Raw genomic sequence first — 19,968 nt, forward strand, 5'->3', positions numbered from 1 at the left:
TATGTGACTGGGGGACTCACTTAAGGTCTCTGTGATTCAGGTTCTCATTTGTAAAATAAGGATAATAATACTTAAAATTGCTAGAGAATCTTTTTTTGTTTCAAATGTGTACCAGTTATCTATTGCTGTGAATGAACCATTCAACACTTAGGAGGTTCAAACAACCATAGTTTATTATTTCTCACGAGCCTTAGTCCTTCCACATATACACACAAGATTGGTAATTTGTCTTAATCAGTTATTATCATAATCGTGAAATTTTCTAATTCCATCATTCCTTCTACATTTATTAACTGGAATTCTATGGTAAAGAATAACTTTTTCAGAATGTATAACAATCTTTTTGCTCTACAGGAGAAATTAATAAAACATTGTAAATCAACTATCCTTCAATAAAATTAATTAAAAATAGTAAAAAAAAAGAATAACTTTTTCTTCTCCCTCATTTAAATTATATACCAGCATAAATTCATAGACTCTTATTTTATTCTGTAGGTTATACTCCATTGTTCATTTGAACGTTCCAGTTATCTGACCATTATCATAATAATGCTCAATCTGAACATTCTCATAAATGAAAAATCATTTTTGCAGATTTCCCATATTATTCCTGACACCATGCATGCCTAGCTTTCCCTATTATCAATATTGCTCATAAGAATGGTACATTTTTTTTCTTACCAAGGATGAACCTGTGTTGTTACTTCATAATCTCCCAAACTTCATAGTTTACATTTTTACATTAAGATTCACTCTTGGTGTTGTAAATTCTATGGGTTTTGTTGAATGTATAATGACATTTGTCCATCATTATAATATCATACAAAGTATTTTTACTGTCCTAAAATCCCTTTTTTTTTCTGTCAAAGATAAGTTGACTACCTAGAGTAATGAAATTAGGAGCAACAATAAACAAATGGGACCTAATTAAACTTAAAAGCTTTTGTAGAGCAAAGGAAAGAAACGAAAGGAAAAGACAACCCTCAGAATTGGAGAAAATATTTTAAAATAAACCAACTGACAAGGGATTAATCTTTAAGATATAAAAACAGCTCATGCAGCTCAATATAAAAAAAAACAAACAACCCAATCAAAAAATGGGCAGAAAATCTAAATAGACATTTCTCCGAAGAAGACTTCCAGATGGCCCACAAACAGATGAAAATATATTCAACATCATTAATTATTAGAGAAATGCAAATCAAAACTACAGTGAGGTGTCACTTTACACCAGTCGGAATGGCCATCATCAAAAATCTACAAACAAATGCTAGAGAGGGTGTACTGAGAGGGGAACCCTCCTACACTGTTGGTGGGGGTGTAAATTGGTTACCGCTGCTATGGAGAACAGTATGGAGGTTCCTCAAAAACCTAAAATTAGAGCTACCATATGATCCAGGCAATCCCACTCCTGAGCGTATATCCAGAGAAAATCATAGTTCAGAAAGATATATGCATCCTGAAGTTCATTGCAGCACTATTTACAATAGCCAGGACATGGAAGCAAGCTAAGTGTCGCTCAGCAGAGGTATGGATAAAGAAGATGTGGTACAGATGTATAATAGAATATTACCGGACTGTAAAAAGGAATGAAGTAATGCCATTTGCAGAGAAGTGGGTGGACCTAGCGATTGTCATACAGAGTGAAGTATGTCAGAAACAGAAAAACAATTGTCACCTGTAACTGCCTGTAGGTGGAATCTAGAAAAAAATCGTACAGGTGAAATTATTTGCAAAGCAGAAATAGAGTCACAGATAGAGTGAACAAACCTACGGTTACTCGGGGGAGGGGGAATGGTATGAATTGGGAAGTTGGGATTGGCCTATGTACACTACCGTGTATGAAATGACGATGAATGAGAACCTGCTGTGTAGCACAGGAAGCCCTCCTCGGTGCCCTGTGTGCGTGCTAAACCCATTCAGTTGTGCCCGACTCTTTGCCACCCTGTGACCGCAGCCCACCAGACTCCTGTGTCCATGGCATTCTCCAGGCAGGAATACTGGAGTGGGTTGCCCTCCTCCAGACTCAGTGCTCTATGGTGGCCTAAATGGGAAGGAAATCTAAAAAAGAGTAGATATGTGTATAGGTGTAACTGGTTTGCTTTGCCATACGGCAGAAATGAACACAGCATTGTAGAGCAACTGTACTCCAGTAACAAGTAATTAAAAAACTTGGCTGACTATACTTATGCAGTCTATTTCTAGGCTCTCTATTCTGTTCCATTGATCTGTTTGTCTGTTCATTTGCTGGTATTACTTGGTCTTGATTACTGTGAAGTGAAGTTGCTCAGTCGTGTCCGACTCTTTGCGACCCCATGGACTGTAGCCCACCAGGCCCCTCTGTCCATGGGATTCTCCAGGCAGAATGATTACTGTAGCTTTATAGAGAGTCTTGAAGTCAGGCAGCATTACTTCTCCACCTTTGTTCTCCAGTATGGTTAGCTAGTGTGCGTCTTTTGCTTTTTCATGTAAACTTTAGAATCAGTTTGTTGATATCCATAAAATCACTTGCTGGGGTTTTGATTAGGATTGCCTTGACTCTAAAGATCAAGTTGGGAAGAACTGATGTCTTGATAGTTGAGTTTTTCTATTTATGAACATTGAGTGTCTCTCCATTTATGTAGCTGTTTGATTTCAAAGTTTTTTTTTTTTTTTAAAGTATTTATTTTTTGAATTTGGCCGCGTTGGGTCTTAGTTGCAGCATGATGGCTCTCCGTGCAGCATGTGGGGTCTTAGCTCCCCGACCAGGGATTGAACCCGCATTCCCTGTGTTGCAAGACCAACTCAGCCACTGGACTAGCAGGGAAGCTCTGTGGATAAAAAAATTGAACCTGGAGAATTAGGTAACATGTCAAGGACAGGACTAGTAGTCTGATTTCAGAAGCCACTGGCCTGACGCCTGCTGCATGCTATGCCTGTCTGTTCCCACGGGGTAAGACGCCTGTGGCCTTCAGGAGGAGAGGGGCTGTGTCTGTCTTGTTTACTGGGTTACCCTTAATAAGTGTTTCTTAAATGAATGAAGAAACTGAGGGCCTGTTACCACCTATAAATTCATGTCACTTAAATGGAAACTTCGAATAAGTACTCTTTTATTTTTAACTTGGAACATTTTCCCCTAGCAGTAAATAGATTTGATGAGAAGTTGGCATGAGTTAAATTAGCAGTCTTTGTTTAGTAACTTACATGAAAAAAGTCTGCATCGTTTTAATACTAATGGGTCAGTTAGGAGTCCCAGCTCACCCCTGATGTGACTAATGCCTTCCTTTTCTCTGTCATGAGTGTATGAGAAATGTTCATTAGGAATGAACCTCAGCTTCCTTCTGTACACTGTATAAAGTGTCCCTCAAACGTGTGTAACCTTAAAACAGCAAGAGGAGCAGCAGCAACACTGACACCAAAAATGAATGTGGAAAAGAGAAGCAGAACTTAGTTTTTAGGAAGAGGTTCACCCACTGTTAGCCTTTTGATCTTAAGTCTTTGGCACAAGGATATGTAATAATCTCTCAGGGGTTCTGGGCTTTAATAAAATTGTTTTGGCTTGGCTAAATAAATTTGTGATTTTGTAAGTTTATGATACCCTCTATATCTGAAAGAGTATTAGGAGAGTCTTGATGAGTTTTATGTTATATCATCATATTCAAATTATGACTGTTTTCTTCCCTGTTTTCCTTTTTAGGTTCTTTCAAGACACTTATTCTTCCATCAGTAAGTATTTATTTTAAATATTTAAATTTATTTAAATTTATTAATTTATTGAAATATATACTGTGTCAGTGAAATAAATAAATTCAGATTTTATTGGTTTTCATATTGATTTACATGCCTTGTGAGTTTGGCTTGAGTTCGGTTCCACCTTCAGATTATTTAAGAATAATATTTCTCTAGGGAGATTGGTTATTAGCCTCTTCAGACTCATAGTGGAGATTTTCCTCCTGTAAAATAGAGAACGCCACTGAGGGGACTGGCCTGGACTATTCACACAGGGACCTGGGTGGGTTTGGTCCTGCTTCTGCCCTAATGAGCACAGAAGTCTTGGGTCATTATTGCTTCCTCCCAGTTTCTTTGTTCTGGAAAAGGGCAGTGCCTCGCTGAGCAGAATTGCTGCTTGAGGAAAACAAACAAACAAAAATCAGTAATTGATACTGATCCTATCTTTGATTAAAATTTTGATTTTTTTTGTTTCATAATTTTGTATTGCTTTTGCTATTTATTATTGAGTTTTTTGCTATTATTATTGAGTTTCTTGATTATTGAGTTTTTTGGCACACTCTTAAATTTTGCACTTGAGGCAAGTGCCTGTCTCACCTCACCATGGTCCCAGCCCTGGAGAAGGGGATAAAAGTGTAGTCTGATTCATAGAGGCTACCTTGGAGGTGAAATGAGGTGTAGGCATGCTGTGGCATCTGCTGTAGAAGTGGGAAGAGTTATTCTTTTGTTGAGAGAGTCAAGAAACCTGGTTATTCAATGTTGCTTGTGAACTAGTCTTACTTCTCATAGCTTTGATTTGGAAGTTTGTCCTTTACAACTGTTTTCTTTTGGAGCGTCACACATTTAATGTATCGTTAAACACAGCATCCACCAAGAGGACAATTTGGTGTACTTTCCTGGGACTAGATGAGTCATGACTTTGACCTTGACACATTACACACTTATGTAGGGTCAGCATCTCCCGGTAAGCCAGGTTCCCCATTACCTCTTGAAGGTTGCTTATCAAGCACATTCAGAAATCACATTCATCTTGAGGGGGAGTTCTTAGAGAACGGGCTTCCCTGGTGGGTCGGTGATAAAGAATCTGCCTGCATTGCAGGAGACCTCAGTTCAATCCCTGGGTCGGGAAGATCCCCTGGAGAAGGGAATGGCAACCACTTCAGTACTCTTGCCTGGAGAATTCCATGGACAGAGGAGCCTCGTTGTGGGGGGTGGGGGTGGGCTACAGTCAGTGGGATCACAAAGAGTTGGGCATGACTGACTGACTAATACTTTCACACTTTTCACACTTTTAGGAAATATAGTGCTCCCAAACACTTCTTTCCCCCTGGAGTAGGAAATGGCAACCTGCTCTGGTATTCTTGCCTGGAAAATTCCATGGACAGAGGTGTCTGGTGGGCTACAATCCATGGAGTTGCAAAGAGTCAGACACAACTGAGTGGCTGAGCACAAACAATCTGTTATAAAAAGTCCTTGATGTTGTTCAGTCTCTAAGTTGTATCTGTCTCTTTGCCACCCCATGGCCTGCAACATGCCAGGCTTCCCTGTCCTCACTGTCTCTGGAGTTTGCTTAAATTCATGTCCACTGAGTCAGTGTTGCTATTTAGTTATCTCATCCTTTGCCACCCCCTTCTCCTTTTGCCTTCATTTTTTCCCAGCGTCAGGGTCTTTTCCAGTGAGTTGGCTCTTTGCATCAGGTGGCCAAAATATTGGAGCTTCAGCTTCAGCATCAATCCTATCAATGAATATTCAGGTTGACTTCCTTTAGGATTGACTGGTTGGCTCTCCTTACAGTTCAAGGGACACTTAAAATCTCCAGCATCACAGTTCAAAAGCATCAGTTCTTCAGTGCTCAGCCTTTTTTATGGTTCAGCTCTCACATCTGTACATGACTACAGGAAAACCATAGCTTTGTCTATATAGACCTTTGTCATCAGTGTGATGTCTCTGCTTTTTAATACACTTTCTAGATTTGTCATAGCTTTTCTTCCAAGGAGCAAGTATCTTTTAATTTCATGGCTGCAGTCACTGCTAAAATCATGGCTGCAGTGATTTTGGAGCCCCTACAAATAAAATCTGTCACTGTTTCCATTTTTCCCCCATCTATTTGCCATGAAGTGATGGGACCATGAGCTTAGTTTTTTGAATGTTGAGTTTTAAGCCAGCTTTTTCACTCTATTCTTTCACCCTCATCAAGAGGCTCTTTAGTTTCTGTGTTTTCTGCCATTAGAGTGGTATCATCTGCGTATCTGAGATTGCCAATATTTCTCCCGACAATCTTGATTCCAGCTTGGCATTTCACATCATGTACTCTGCATATAAGTTAAATAAGCAGTGTGACAATATACAGCCTTGACATACTCCTCTCATAACTGTTATATTTCTTACCTAGTATGTTTGTACTTAGCTTACTAAGAAATATACGCTGTAATAATAGAAAGTAGGGGCAGGGGAAGTGAAGGCATAAATAGGCAGAGTGGGGTTAAAAAAAACCCCAAACTTAATGGCAATAAGATATTAGACTGCATTAATACGACCTCAGACAGGTGCAGACTCCCCATGCCTGTGTCCCTAACTCTGTTGAAAGAGTATTACAATGAGAAGATTAAAATAAATCCTGTGTGACTTAATTGTCTGATAGCGGAAGGGGGTGAGATTTAAGCTTAGGAAGAACAGGTTGAAGCACGGTAACCGCTTTCCTCAAAGAAGTCCACAGCTGCACTGGCTAGAGGCTGGTAAGACTGGCAGGAGTAGGCGTGTGGGTGGGACCAGAGCACTGGGGCTGGGATTCCAGTGACCCCCCTCTAAACTGCACTCGTCCCATTTATCAGTAGCTGCAAATTTCACTACTGTTATTCTTTAAATAAAAAAAAAAATTAAGTTTATTTTTGGCTGCACTGGGTCTTTGTTGCTGCACGCGGGCTTTCTCTCGCTGCAGCGAGCGAGGGCTGCTGTCTAGACGGGGTGTGCAGGCCTCTCTCTGCAGTAGCTGCTCTTGTTGGGGGGCACAGGCTCTGCAGAGGAGGCTCAGTAGTTGCGGCACGCAGGCTTAGTTGCACACAGGCGTGTGGGATCTTCCTGGACCAGGGATCGAACCCGTGTTCCCCGCCTTGGCAGGTGGTTTCTTAATCACTGGACCACCAGGGCAGCCCTACTCTTATTCTTTAAAGTTGTAACTATGTGAAATACTCACCCCAATATCTCATATTTGTAACATTTCTTTTGTTGTATGTAGATATAACAAGTACCTGTTGAAAATTTTACTAGAGCTTGTATTTAGGACTAGATCCTTTTTTAGTAAAACAGAACTTTAAAGAGTTAGTCATAAAGTGTCTGGGAAAATTTGATAATGCTTGGCAAAAATAGAAGGTTCTGCATTTTTATGAGTTTTCAAGGAAAATAGACCTGTCTTTAAAAGCGTACTTGCATTCTGTTTGCAAATATAATATTTAAAATTAGTTTTTAAAGTCCTCATGAATTTTTGCTACAAAATATGAATATTTTGGCTGTATTGAAACATGTGTTTTTAATATCTGACTGGCTCATTGTTTCTGCTTCTGATATAGTAAAATCAGCCTTCAATAAGAAATAAATTAAAAAAGCAATTTATGCTTAACATAAAGGTTGTTTTTCGTATAAAATATGCTAGAAAAATTTTCTGTTATTCTCTTTGTAAATAAAACTTAAAATGAGGGAGTGGCTTTTAAAATTAAAATACTTAAAAAAAATGCTTAGAATTTTTTAAATTTTATATTGGAGTGCAGTTGATTTACAATGTTGCGTCTCAGGCATACAGTAAAGTGAATCCCGTACGCATAAACGTATATCTAGTCTTTTTCAGATCTTTTCCCGTATAAATTGTTACAGAATATTGAGTATCATTCCCCGTGTTATACAGTAGGTCCTTGTTGATTATCTATCTTACATATGAAAGTGAAAGTTGCACAGTCATGTCCGAATCTTTGTGATCTCACGGACTGTAGCCTGTAGCCTCTGTCCATGGAATTCTCCGGGCTTGAATACTGGAGTGGGTTGCCATTTCCTTCTCCAAATCTTCCCAACCCAGGGATCGAACCCAGGTCTCCTGCATTGCAGCCAGATTCTATACCAACTGAGCCACTAGGGAAGCCCCATCTTGCATATAATAGTATGTATATGTTAGTCCCAACCTCCTAATAAAATTAGAATGCTTTTAATGTTTAATTACTAATATATTTTAAAATAGAAACTATCATCTTAAGTTTCTCAATTTTATTTAGAAAGTTATTTGAAATTGCCATTACTTTTGGTAACTGGAGTTATTAGTGAAATAAAGTAGTATTAAATACTCTTGTGTTGTCTCAGTTTCCTTAAGACAGTTAATCTTCCAGAGAAGGTGAGGTGGTTTTAGATGGGCTGGATTAGAATCAGGAATCCATTTATTGTCCATCAGGAACTTTCTGAGCATTTCTCTGTCATGTATTCTGGGTGGAGAGCTGTCAACTGCCTGGAGAGTTTGTGTTTATGTATACCCAGAATAGACTTAGTGTAACTGAGAATCAACAGTGCTCAACTCAGATGCTGGTTGATATCCTGTTGATCTAAGTCCTGGGGAGTGTACACACCCAGCCTCTCGTCCTGCCGTCAGACAGTGTCTGTCTCTGAGAACCATGTCTTTCCCCAGTCCTGCGACTTCAGCTGAACACATAGGATCCAAAATCTCTGTAGGTAAATAATTGGTTCTTGTATAAGAGATAAGGAGCCCCTTTATTACCAGTTCTGGGAACTCTTTTCAGTAATTGAGGGAGAAGGTGGGAGGCAGTTTACCAGGAGATTCAGGAGATTTACTACCTTTGATCCTCACCACCATCCGAAGCAGGTTACCACTGAGTGTGCGGGTCCGGCACAGGGAGACTCTTTCATGAGGATTGCCTAACATCCCCAGTGTTTTCTCCTGTCTCTTATCACTACGTCCCTCCACCGTTACCAGTGGAGGGCCAAGGTCTGTACTGACACCCGAAGTGACAGTGACAGGTGACACCCTGGGCCGTGCAGGGATGCCCCCCGGTTCATGGGGACACCCCAGGCCCCCTCTGACAAGTCCATATTGTCATCTCTGACTTACCAGCCCTAGGATCAGCCCCGAGACTTTGAGGATCCTAAATTGCCCAAATTTTACATATGAGGAGGTGGGATTTCTACCAGGCGAGGTTTGAAAAAGAGAATTAGGGTAACTGAAAGGAGCAGAGAGTCAGTACTGTCTCCCCTTGTGTATCAACTCCCCGAAGGAGGATGGAGTAGGAGACAGGAAAAGTCCTTGGACACCTTTCTGTCACTTCTAATTCTGTAACTCTTTGACTCTTTGTGGTTAATAAGTCTTTAGTTGCAGGCCTCTGCATCATTAATTTGGTATAAATCTTTAATCCACTGGGGCTTTCCTGATGGCTCAGATGGTAAAGAATCTGCCTGCAGTGCAGAGACCTGGGTTCGATCCTTGGGTTGGGAAGATTCCTCTGGAGAAGGGAATGGCAACCCACCCCAGTATTCTTACCTGGAGAATTCCATGGACGGAGAAGCCTGGTGAGCTACAGTCCATGGAGTCGCCAAGAGTTGGACATGACGGAGCCACTAAAACTACTTTAACCTACTGTCTGTTCTGGGGCCTCTGTGCCACTAAAAATGATACCCAAATCATGGAGAGACATTCCATCTAATCCTATATTTTTAAAGCATGAGCTGTTTATAAATCTGTGGCATATGCAAGCAAATGATATGCTGGCTCCTGGCATATATATTTTCCTGCTTACCGTCCCTTGTGGCTCAACTGGTAAAGAATCCCCCTGCAATGTGGAAGACCTGGGTTCGATCCCTGGGTTGGGAAGATCCCCTGAGAAGGAAAAGGCTACCCACTCCAATATTCTGGCCTAGAGAATTCCATGGACTGTATAGTCCATGAGGTCACAAAGAGTTGGACGTGACTGAGCAACTTTCACATGTACTCTTGGGTACATGCTTACAGTATTGAACACTACGTTTAAAAGAATTTGAGGACTGAAGCATCATTTGAGAGAATAGTATAGGAGGATGCAAGTGCTAGGCTAGGTTCTCAGTCCCCTAGGGTGTACATCTTTGGTTCACGTTGAATTTCAAGCTCGAAGGTGCTCAGTGAATGTTTTTATTAAAGGAAAGCAAAACTCAGTACTGGAGGTCATTTGAGGGTGATATGACTGTTTCTCCTAACAGTTTATTAGACTTCCCTGGTGGCTTAGACGGTAAAGCGTCTGCCTATAATGCAGGAGACCCGGGTTCAATCCCTGGGTCAGGAAGATCTCCTGGAGAAGGAAATGGCAACCCACTCCAGTATCCTTGCCTGAAAAATCCCATGGACAGAGGAGCCTGGTAGGCTGCAGTCCATGGGGTCGCAAAGAAGCAGAGTCGGACACGACTGAGCGACTTCACTTTCACTCACAACAGTTTATTATGAAAATATCAAATATCCAAAAAACCTGAAAGAGTTGCATAGTGAACAGTCTTGTAGCTACCACTTAGAGCCTACTGTTAACGTTTTACCTTACTTGCTTTATCATATATTTAATCTATCTACTCATTTCTCCATCCATGAATTCATCTTATTTTTAAAATGCTTTTCCGCGTAAATTGCAAACTTTTCTCCCTGTCGGGCGGCGGTTCATCACGTTTCTTTCATATTCTTATCCATGTTGCTGGCTTTTTGGTGGCTGCTATTGCTGGAGACTCTCCTCAGAGCCCTCTGTGGGCAAATCTTATTTTTTCCCAAAGGAGGCAGAACGTCATTTCAGAATCTTGGGTTTAGGAATATGAAAATGAACTAAAAGTCAGGTGTGCTAGTTATCTACTGCTCTGTAACCTATGGTCCCCAAACACTGGTGTAAAACAGAGAATTTTGTTACTTCCTACAGTTTCTGTGGGTCGGGAAGCTGGCGGCTGTGTAGCTGAGCAGGTCTGACGTGGGGTCTCAGGAGACGGCACTTCCCGTGTCCGAGCTACTGACCTCTGCAGGCGTCCCTGGGCCTGGGGTCCCCGGGAAGGGGACTGGCAGGTGGGCTGTGGCTGTTGGCCTCTGTCCTTCCCCAACATGGGCCTCTCACGGGCCTCTTGAGTGTCCTCATTGTATGGCAGCTGACTTCTCCCAGAGCCTCGGATCCGAGAAAGTGAGAACCAGGCAGAGGGTATATGGTCAACGACACAGCCTCATTCCACTCCTGAGGAGCAGGTCACTGGAGATTTAGGCTCCCACTTTTGCAAGGAGGAGGGTCAAAGAATATTTGGACATGTTTTGTTTTAAAAAAAAACTTTTTATTTTGTGTTGGGCTATAGCCGATGAGCAACCTCATGACAGTTTCAGGTGAACAGGAAAGGGACTCAGCCATACATACACATGTTGGATACGTGGATGGATTTCTCCCCCAAACTCCCCTCCCAACCAGGCTCCCCCATAACGTTGAGCAGAGTTCCGTGTGCTGGACAGTAGGTCCCTGTTGGGTTTCTGTTTTAAATATAGCAGTGTGGACATATTTTAAAACCACCGCACGAAGGCTCTTGTTAGAGTATATAGCTCATCCCAGGTCTGAATCTCAGCCAGTGACCTGGAGCAACTTCTTTCACTCTTCCAAGTCCCCAGGTTCCTGGTTGTAACCTGGCATTTGTTAGAGCATCCCCTGAAGGGTTGTTGTGAGTGGAACGACACAGCGTGTGTAAGTTGCTGAGTGTGGCTTCTGGTCTATCAGTGCTAGAAGGTAGGATTTCCACTAGTGACAGAAACAGTAACAATATCGGTGCCATCAGACGGACCAGGACTATGACACGATGTACAAGGTGGGGCAAGGGAGTGCATCTTGGCACAGGTAAGAGATCCTGGAGAGAGAATGGCAAGAAGATCGGTCTTGTGCAAATGTGCCTTTGGGCTGCCTCAGACTGGGCAAGGCACGGAAGTGAATGCTGAAGGGTGTTCTGACTCACAGTGACTGTACGTGCAGAAGAGTTTGTACTTGGAATAGGAAGTGAGAAGGTGACTGCTGACAGGCCTGTGGGGCGAGGCTCCTGCAGTCCAGGAACCTGGAGATTTAACTAGAGAGCAAACCCCAGGGTGTTGAAAGAGGGAAAACAAATTTTTTAATTGTGGTGCCCAGGAGTGGCACATTTTTCAACATTGCAATTACTTTTGATAATACTATATATTTAAAACTTCAATTCTAACTTACAATTAAAAACATTTTTGAGGTAAAATGATGAGACCTTGATGTCTTCTTTTTTTTTCCCCCTAGCTACCTCTGAACAGTGCCGATGAGATGTATGAGCTCCGTGTCACCGGACGTGCCCAGGATGAGATTTTATTCTCGAATAGTACGCGCTTATCATTCGAGACCAAGAGAATGACTGTCTTCATTCAAACAGACAAGCCCCTATATAAACCAAAGCAGGAAGTGAAGTTTCGTGTTGTTACACTCTTCTCTGATTTTAAGCCTTACAAAACCTTTTTAAACATTCTAATTAAGGTGAGTGCCAGGTGGAAGTGAAACTGGGGGTTCAGGCCATCTCATGGAGCTCTCTTGGAAGTTCTGCTGACATTGTTGGTCCTGGGACGACTTAGGATTCACATTGCTAAGCTCCCTTCCTGACGTGGGGCGGTTTCCCTAGGTAGGGGATGGTAGAGCATGGGTTAAGAGCTCAGGCTCCAGAGTCAGCCTGCTTGGGCTTTGGTCCCAGTTTCTTCATTGATTAATTCATTTGCCAAACATTTGTTAAACCTCCGTGTCCTCGATACAGAGGGTGAGTCCTTGCTCACATTGATCTTGTATCCTGGTGGGTAGTGGACAAATAATAAATTAACATACAAATATATATAAAAAGGAATAAGTGTATGTATGTGTGAAAGAGAGGGAAAGACCTTGTGTTTGCTGTTTTCAACAGGGTTGTTAGAGAAGTCCTATTGAAACAGAGACCTACAGGAAATAGTAGACTCTACAAACAGAGGGAATGGCATATGCAAAGGTCCTGTGGTAGGAACTTGTTAGGGCCATTGGGGGAGTGAACTAGCAGTGCACTATTTCCCAGGAAGTGAGGGGACAATATTAGGAGATAAGTCAGGTATGGGTAGGTTGACTGGAGGAGGGGCTGTATGGGATTTTCTTGGCTATGATATGGACCTTGGATTTTACTGTGAGGGAAATGAAAATTCCCTGCAGAATTCTGAGGAGAGGAATGATACGATTTGACTTCACGTTTTAGAAGGATCACTCTGTGCTCTAAGAAGTGCTTAGATGTGCTAGCTCTGTGACCTTCAGGAAATGAATCAACATCTCTGATTCTTGGTTTCCTTATTTGTAAAATGCGTAAAAATAATAATACTTTTGTGAGGATTATGTGAGGTGGCTCAAGTAGAGTGTTTAGAACTGTGTCCAGCACATAGAACATGCTCACTAAACATTAGCTATAGGAGCCCCTTCTGGCAAGAAGTCTTTGGCCTCTGCTGCTGGAACACTCCAAGCTCAGAAAGCAGTGTGGTTAGCAGACTGAGTGCTTTCTGGTGAGAACCAAGCTGAAGATGGCTGAGATCCAGGTGGACCTGGTTTTCTACATGTAAGCCGAGGAGAATATTAGACATTTGATCAATGGCATAGAAATAGGGTGAGCAACTCATCCCAGTTTGCTGGGACTCTCTTCAAGCTAAGATATGTTTGTAGCAAATACCACATGGGTTGGCATGTTCGATGCATATTTCTTGAATGGCACTGGTATTATTTCAGAATTTGCAGCTCTGTGAATTTCTGCCTTTGCTGTGTTGGAATAAAGCAGGTTGCCATAGTGAACAGCATTTCTAAATTCATATAACTCTCTGAATGGAGTTTATGGATGCCATTCATACTGTCCGTCATCCTTTGTCCACAAATACCGAATGCTCTGTGTAAAAGGAGGATTCAGAAGTGAATGTCTGCCTGTGTCTGGTTGTTTGCATTAGATCTGCTTGTTTTCTATCTCAGTTGAATAAAAGTCAGCCCTGGATAAATGGTCTGTTCCAGGTGTTAACCCAGAAGGAACCCTGCTGATTCTGTTTTGTGGATTCGTTGGGCTCCTCTCTCAGATTTTGGACTTGGCCTGACATGTTCATCTTTCCTGGAAGCGCATGGAGAGACCTTCCTCTTGCTGCTTCTGGTTCTGAGGGATCCTGCTGGCCTGGCTGATGGGGGGCTTCCTTGGTCAAGTGAAGTGAAAGTCGCTCAGTCATCTCCGACTCTTTGCGACCCATGGACAGTCCATGGAATTCTCCAGGCCAAAATACTGGAGTGGGCAGCCTTTCCCTTCTCCAGGAGAGCTTCCCAACCCAGGGATCGAACCCAGGTCTCCCGCACTGCAGGCAGATTCTTAACCAGCTGAGCCACGAGGGAAGCCCCGGGGAGGAGAATTTAGACTGAAATTTTACCAGGAACCCACGGTGTTTGGGACCCTGCCCTCCTCCCTCTTAAAACAGTCCTTTGGGCCCAGTTCACCAGACTGTGATATTTCCTACATTTTTCTTGGAAAAATTTCCCAGAAAAAAGTAGGTCTTTAGTGTAGTGAGAGCCCCTGATGTGGACCAAGTTGTGCTTGCTAGCACAGCGCGCCCTGCAGGTGAGTGTGGAGAATGCATCTTGGATCTAAATGAGGCCAACTGTTGGGGGCCCATGTTGCCCAGCCAAGAATGACTCACTGTAGGATGTACTTAAAATATTGACCATCATAGCATATTCAGGCACTTTGGTGTTTTGCTGGGATCATTGGTTATTTCCCCTGATCTACTGACTGGTTTTCTCAGGAAGCAAAGGGGCTTCAGGGGCCTATTTATGGTAATATAAGCCTCTTCCTCCTAATTCTGGCGCCTCCAGCCAGTTTGTCCTTACACAGTGGAAATATAAGTGTCTTGAACAGTGTGACTGGGGGCTTCCCAGGTGGCTCAGTGGGTAAAGAATCCGCCTGCAATACAGAAGACACGGGAGACGTGGGTTCGATCCCTGGGTCGGTAAGATCCGCCGGAGAAGGGAATGGCTACCCACTCCAGTATTCTTGCCTGGAGAATTCCATGGACAGAGCTCTGAGCCTGGAGGGCTACAGTCCACGGGGTCGCAAAGAGTCGGACACGACTGAGGCGACTGAGCACAATAGTGTGATGGTCACTGGCTCGCTGTTTTCTACCCTGGCTGCCCTTCCTCATGAGGTTGTTGCTTCTGGAGCAGGTGGATGGTCTTGTGGGCACGGCGGCTGGCCTGGGGTCCATCCTGTCTGTGGCTGGGCTCTGACACTTTGGCTTGGAGCAGTGGTGGCAAACCCAGAACCTCATCCTTGGGCAGAGGAGGGGCCACCACATTTCTTTAATTCTACGTGCTAGACACTTAACGTGTGTGCGCTGTGCCCAGTCATGTCCGACTCTTTGTGACCCCATGGACTGTAGCCCACCAGGCTCCTCTGTCCATGGGATTTTTCAGGCCAGAATTCTGGAGTGGGTTGCTATTTCCTTCTCCAGGGGATCTTCCCAACCCAGGGATCGAACCGTTGTCTCCTTCACTGGTAGGGGGATCCTTTGCCACTGAGCCACCGTGTGCATAATCCGGGACTCCGGAGAGTGGCAGAGATCCTTGCCTTCTCTAGCCAGGGTGAGTTTATTGCTCGAGAGGGTGTGGCACAGGCAGCAGGCACTGTACTGGTGCAGAGGAAGCTGACGGAGAGCCCGAGCCGTGCAGAGGTGACTCAGAGAGCGCGGGGGACCACTCTCCCTGCGTCTCCAGCCACATGACTCTTCCGTCTGCCACAGGGCCACTGTTCACATCACTCTTCGCTGTGCTGGGTGCGTCCCAGTGGAAGTGGAAGCGTCCCATGTGGAAGTGACCACGTGCAAATACTCTGCTGTGGTGCACCTGTTCAGATCCTCGTGTGCCCTGGGAGGACCTCTGGCCTTTCTCCATTCTCCGTTCATGTGTCTTCCTGGTTGGTGACATGCCCAGGTCCTAGACCGGCCTGGGAAACGAGAGAGGTTTATCTCATTCACATGCAACCCTCTAGGTCCTCTAGGTCATCAAAGCCTTCAGTGTGGGTTTCCTTTGTTTGTAGGGCTGTGGGGAAAATGGGTGCCTTCACCAAAATAATACATCAGTGGACTGTACGCGTTTCTTTGCCTACGTTTTCAGCAACCCCGGGAATTATTTTTTCTTTTTGTCAGTGTGACAGAAGAAAAATGGCCTTTCATTGTTTTCACTTGCATTTCCTTAATTATTTGACAGCATGTATTTATTAGCTTTCTGTATTAGCTTTTCATTTTTGATCCTTTGAGCTCCGGGTGTCATGCCTTGGCGCAGTGGGTGGGAGAGCCAGCTCTGATAGCAGTGCCTGCGCCAGGGCTTGCCAAGCGTGGTGACCTTCTGATTCTTGACCTGCTTGTGGTCTTTTGTTTTAACAGTTGGTTTTTGCCTTACTAGACCACTTACTCAGTGGTCAGCATTGTTCTCACCCTGACTTTCACACTGTCTCCTGCTGGAGGAGAGAGATTTCTTCTGACCCAAACACCACCTCGAGTCAGAGCATAGGAATTAAGAATGGAGAATTATTTGATCCCTACTGCCAGGAGTTCATAGTCCAGGGAACAGAGAAACACCAAACCCAAAAGTAACAAGGACAAAAGCACCAAAAAAACCTAGATAGCGAGTGAGAGCCTTGAGCACTAATAACATGTCAAGAAGGGTGAACTCCGGATGTCCTGAGGTTTCTCCAGGAAGTGGTGGCTTCTGCCTGTTGGAGGCGTGTGGAGAAGGAAGAATTTGGAGCTCATTTCAGCAGCTGGACAAGGGAGGGAGGGCCTTCCGTGCAGCAATTGTAGAGGCTTAGGTACACCGACATTTGGAGCAAATTACAATCAAATCTGTGTGTTGGGAGGAAGATGTGCCTAGAGCAGTAGCTGGGGTCAGCTTACTGAGCCCTGTAAACTGTGCAAGGGCTTCGCTGGCGGATCAGCCTGCCAAGCAGGAGGTTCATATTCAGTCCCTGGGTCAGAAAGATCCCCTGGAGGAGGAAATGGCAACCTGCTCCAGTATTCTTGGCTGGGAAATGCCATGGACGGAGGAGCCTGGTGGGCTACAGTCCATGAGGTTACAGAACAGGTGGACATGAGTTAGCAACTACCCAACAACAAACTATGCAAAGGAATGTAGCTCTCATTCTGTAGGCAAGCAGGAGTCGTCGTTACTTGGCGGTCTGGTGTTGTGCTTATAGCCAGTGTTTATTTACTGTGACACGCCAGGAGCTGTGCCAGGTGTTTCCGCCACTGTGCCTCCGTCTCAGGTTTGTGTTTGGCAGCGGGGAAGATGCATTGGCGGGGCCAGACTAGGGGAGAGAGATGAGCTGCAGCAGTTAGAAAGTGGTGGCTGAGTGTGAGGATGGAAAGGAGGAGACAAATTGCAGAGATGTGAAAGGGACAGGGCTGGGGTTGGGTTGGATGGATGTTGCGCATGGGGACGTGGTCTGGGAGAGCCTGGGAAGACTCAGGTGTTTTTCATGCATCCTCCTGGTTAAGCACCTTCGTGACATACTTTTGTTGAATCAAAAGACACATAGGTTCGAAGCCTCAATTTCATCATGTGTTGGTGCCCTGACATTAGACCAGCTGTTTATGGCTGAGGGCTTATCTGACCTCTCAGGGGGCTACTTTTCTCGGCCATCATGTGAGGCTAATCCGACTCTGGAGGAGGGTCATAGTGACTGAATGATGTGTGAGTGGTCGTGAGAAGGCTGAGTGCCAGACACACGGGGCCTCTTATCCCCACGATGGGATTTTATTTTACAGCAAGAGCAGCAAGCATGGGTTTGGAGATGGACGTGTTGTAGTGTTTCATGTGGAAGGAAATATGGTGCCCAGAATTAAAAGGCAGAGCAGAATAAAGATATGCTCAGGAGAATATGATGAAAAAATTAACTTTTATTTGCCTTTTTTGGTAGTATTTTTGTTGTTATTCAGTTGCCAAGTTGTGGCCGACTCTTTGCAACCCCATGGACTAAAGCATGCCAGGCTTCCCTGTCCCTCACCATCTCCCAGAGTTTGCCCAATATAGAGCTGGCATTTTCCAAGAGCTCCCCCATTTTGCATGTGCCTGGGGGTACTGTAGGACCTTATTTGTAACCAGGTAGGATCCACATGTCCATGGCGGGTTTTATATAGTTAACATACATGGTTTTCATTGCAGGATCCCAAGTCAAATTTGATCCAACAGTGGTTATCAGAAAAAAGTGATCTTGGAGTTGTTTCCAAAACTTTCCAGTTATCTTCCCATCCAATACTTGGTGACTGGTCCATCCAAGTTCAAGTGAATGTGAGTATACATACATTTTGTAGGTGGAGGAGGGGAAAGTTAAAATGTTTTAAATAAATCTGGTGGGGAACGTATCTCTAAAGCCATTTATTTCAGTTAACAAAAAATATTAATATGAGTATCTAGATAATTTAAGTGATTTGTTTTTAATTTGCTGTTGTTATCAATGGGTTAGCCTGTCTTGTAACATATTGGAGTTTTAATCATGTTCTTTTTATGTAACATTTGAAGGTTAAAACATTTCACATTTTAGTATAAAGCTGATTAAATGTTGTTTATTGTACTTAGTTATTGCACTCATTGAGTATTTTAAAACTAAGTAATGAATACATAGCTATGATTTGGCAAATCTTATGTCAGAATGATGACTCCTGATGAGAGATTGGTCTAACCTACTCTATCTTTGTTTTAAAAACGCTGTTGACCTGAGACTTAGAGAATGAACTTATGGTTGCTTGAGCGGGGAAGGATGGGGGGAAGGGATAGTCAGGGAGTCTGGGATGGATGTGTACACACTGCTATATTTAACATGGATAACCAACAAGGATGTACTGTATAGAACAGGGAACTCTGCTCAATGTTATGTTGCAGCCTGGATAGGAGGGGAATTTGAGGAAGAATGGATACACATGCATGTATGGCTGAGTTCGTTCACTGTTCACTTGAAGCTATCACAACATTTTTAATCATCTAGTGTTGTTGTTCAGTTGCTAAGTCGTGTCTAACTCTGCGACCCCACGGACTGCAGCATGCCAGGCTTTCTTGTCCTTCATCATCTCCCAGGGTTTTCTCAAGTTCATGTCCGTCGAGTCGGTGATGCCATCCAACCGTCTCATCCTCTGCCGCTCTCTTCTCCTTTGGCCTTCAATCTTTCCCAGCTTCAGGGTCTTTTCCAGTGAATCTGTTCTTCATATCAGGTGGCAAAGGATTGGAGCTTCAGCTTCAGCATCAGTCCTTCCAATGAATATTTAGGATTGATTACCTTTAGGATGGACTGGTTTGATCTCCTTGCAGTCCAAGGGACTCTCAAGAGTCTTCTCCAACACCACAGTTCAAAAGCATCAGTTCTTTGGTGCTCAGCCTTCTTTATGGTCCAACTCTCACATCTGTACATGACTACTGGAAAGACTGTAGCTTTGACTATATGGACCTTTGTTGACAAAGTGATGTCTCTGCTTTTTAATACGTTGTGTAGGTTTGTCATAGCTATACCCCAATGCAAAAAAGATAAAAAATCTCCAGTGACCTTAGACAGCCACATCAACCTTCTGTTCCCCATCCTTTGTTCCGTCTGGCTCCTCCACCTACTTCCTGTGTTTTCTGCCAGCTCCCCTGCTCTGAGATCTGCAGCACAGGGGTACTAGAACGCCATCCATGTCTCTGCCTCGGGTTTTCTCTGGAGCATCACTCTGTGGTGTTTGAAAAGTCATTGAATTTTTTCTGATTTTTTTCTTTGGAATTTATTAAAATATATATAAATTCACAAATAGGAGCTTTAAAAAATAGGGCTGTTAGAATAGGGCTTTTCCCTTTTGATGCTACAGTAAAAAATTCTTTGTTGCGGAGTTGGCTTGTGCCCTGTTGGACGTTTAGCAGCATCTCTGATCTCTACCTGCTAAATACCAGTAGCTTCTCCTCCTCCAGGTTATAACAACCAGAGATGTCTACAGACAGATGTCCCCTTTGAAAAATACCCTTTCCCTTCTCCATTGGAGAGGGCTTCCCTGGTGGCTCAGATGGTAAAGAATCTGCCTGCAATGCGGGAGACCTGGGTTCGATCCCTGGGTTGGAAAGATTCCCTGGAGAAGGGAATGGAAACTTGTTGGGGTCCTTTAATGGACCGGAACCTGGTGGTATGGAGTCGACGATAAGAAAGTAGAAGAGAGAAAGAGGCTGATATTCCCTGGTTTAC

The 19,968-nt window shown here is 43.6% G+C and overlaps 1 protein-coding gene and 1 non-coding gene across 2 annotated transcripts in view; both read left to right on the plus strand.

Moving 5' to 3' along the window:
• CD109 (CD109 molecule) overlaps positions 1-19,968 on the plus strand; it is a 151,218-nt gene that overhangs the window by 19,287 nt on the left and 111,963 nt on the right. Inside the window, exons 3-5 of the mRNA XM_043439714.1 lie at positions 3,677-3,705; positions 11,991-12,221; positions 17,931-18,056. Of these exons, the coding sequence (XP_043295649.1) occupies positions 3,677-3,705; positions 11,991-12,221; positions 17,931-18,056 (386 nt within the window). The remainder of the gene's footprint in view (positions 1-3,676; positions 3,706-11,990; positions 12,222-17,930; positions 18,057-19,968) is intronic.
• Positions 9,942-10,014, plus strand: TRNAY-AUA. The gene has a single exon. It is a non-coding gene; the product is annotated as a tRNA-Tyr (tRNA).

This window comes from Cervus canadensis, chromosome 20, assembly GCF_019320065.1.
Source record: "Cervus canadensis isolate Bull #8, Minnesota chromosome 20, ASM1932006v1, whole genome shotgun sequence".
Classification (NCBI taxonomy): Eukaryota; Metazoa; Chordata; class Mammalia; order Artiodactyla; family Cervidae; genus Cervus; species Cervus canadensis.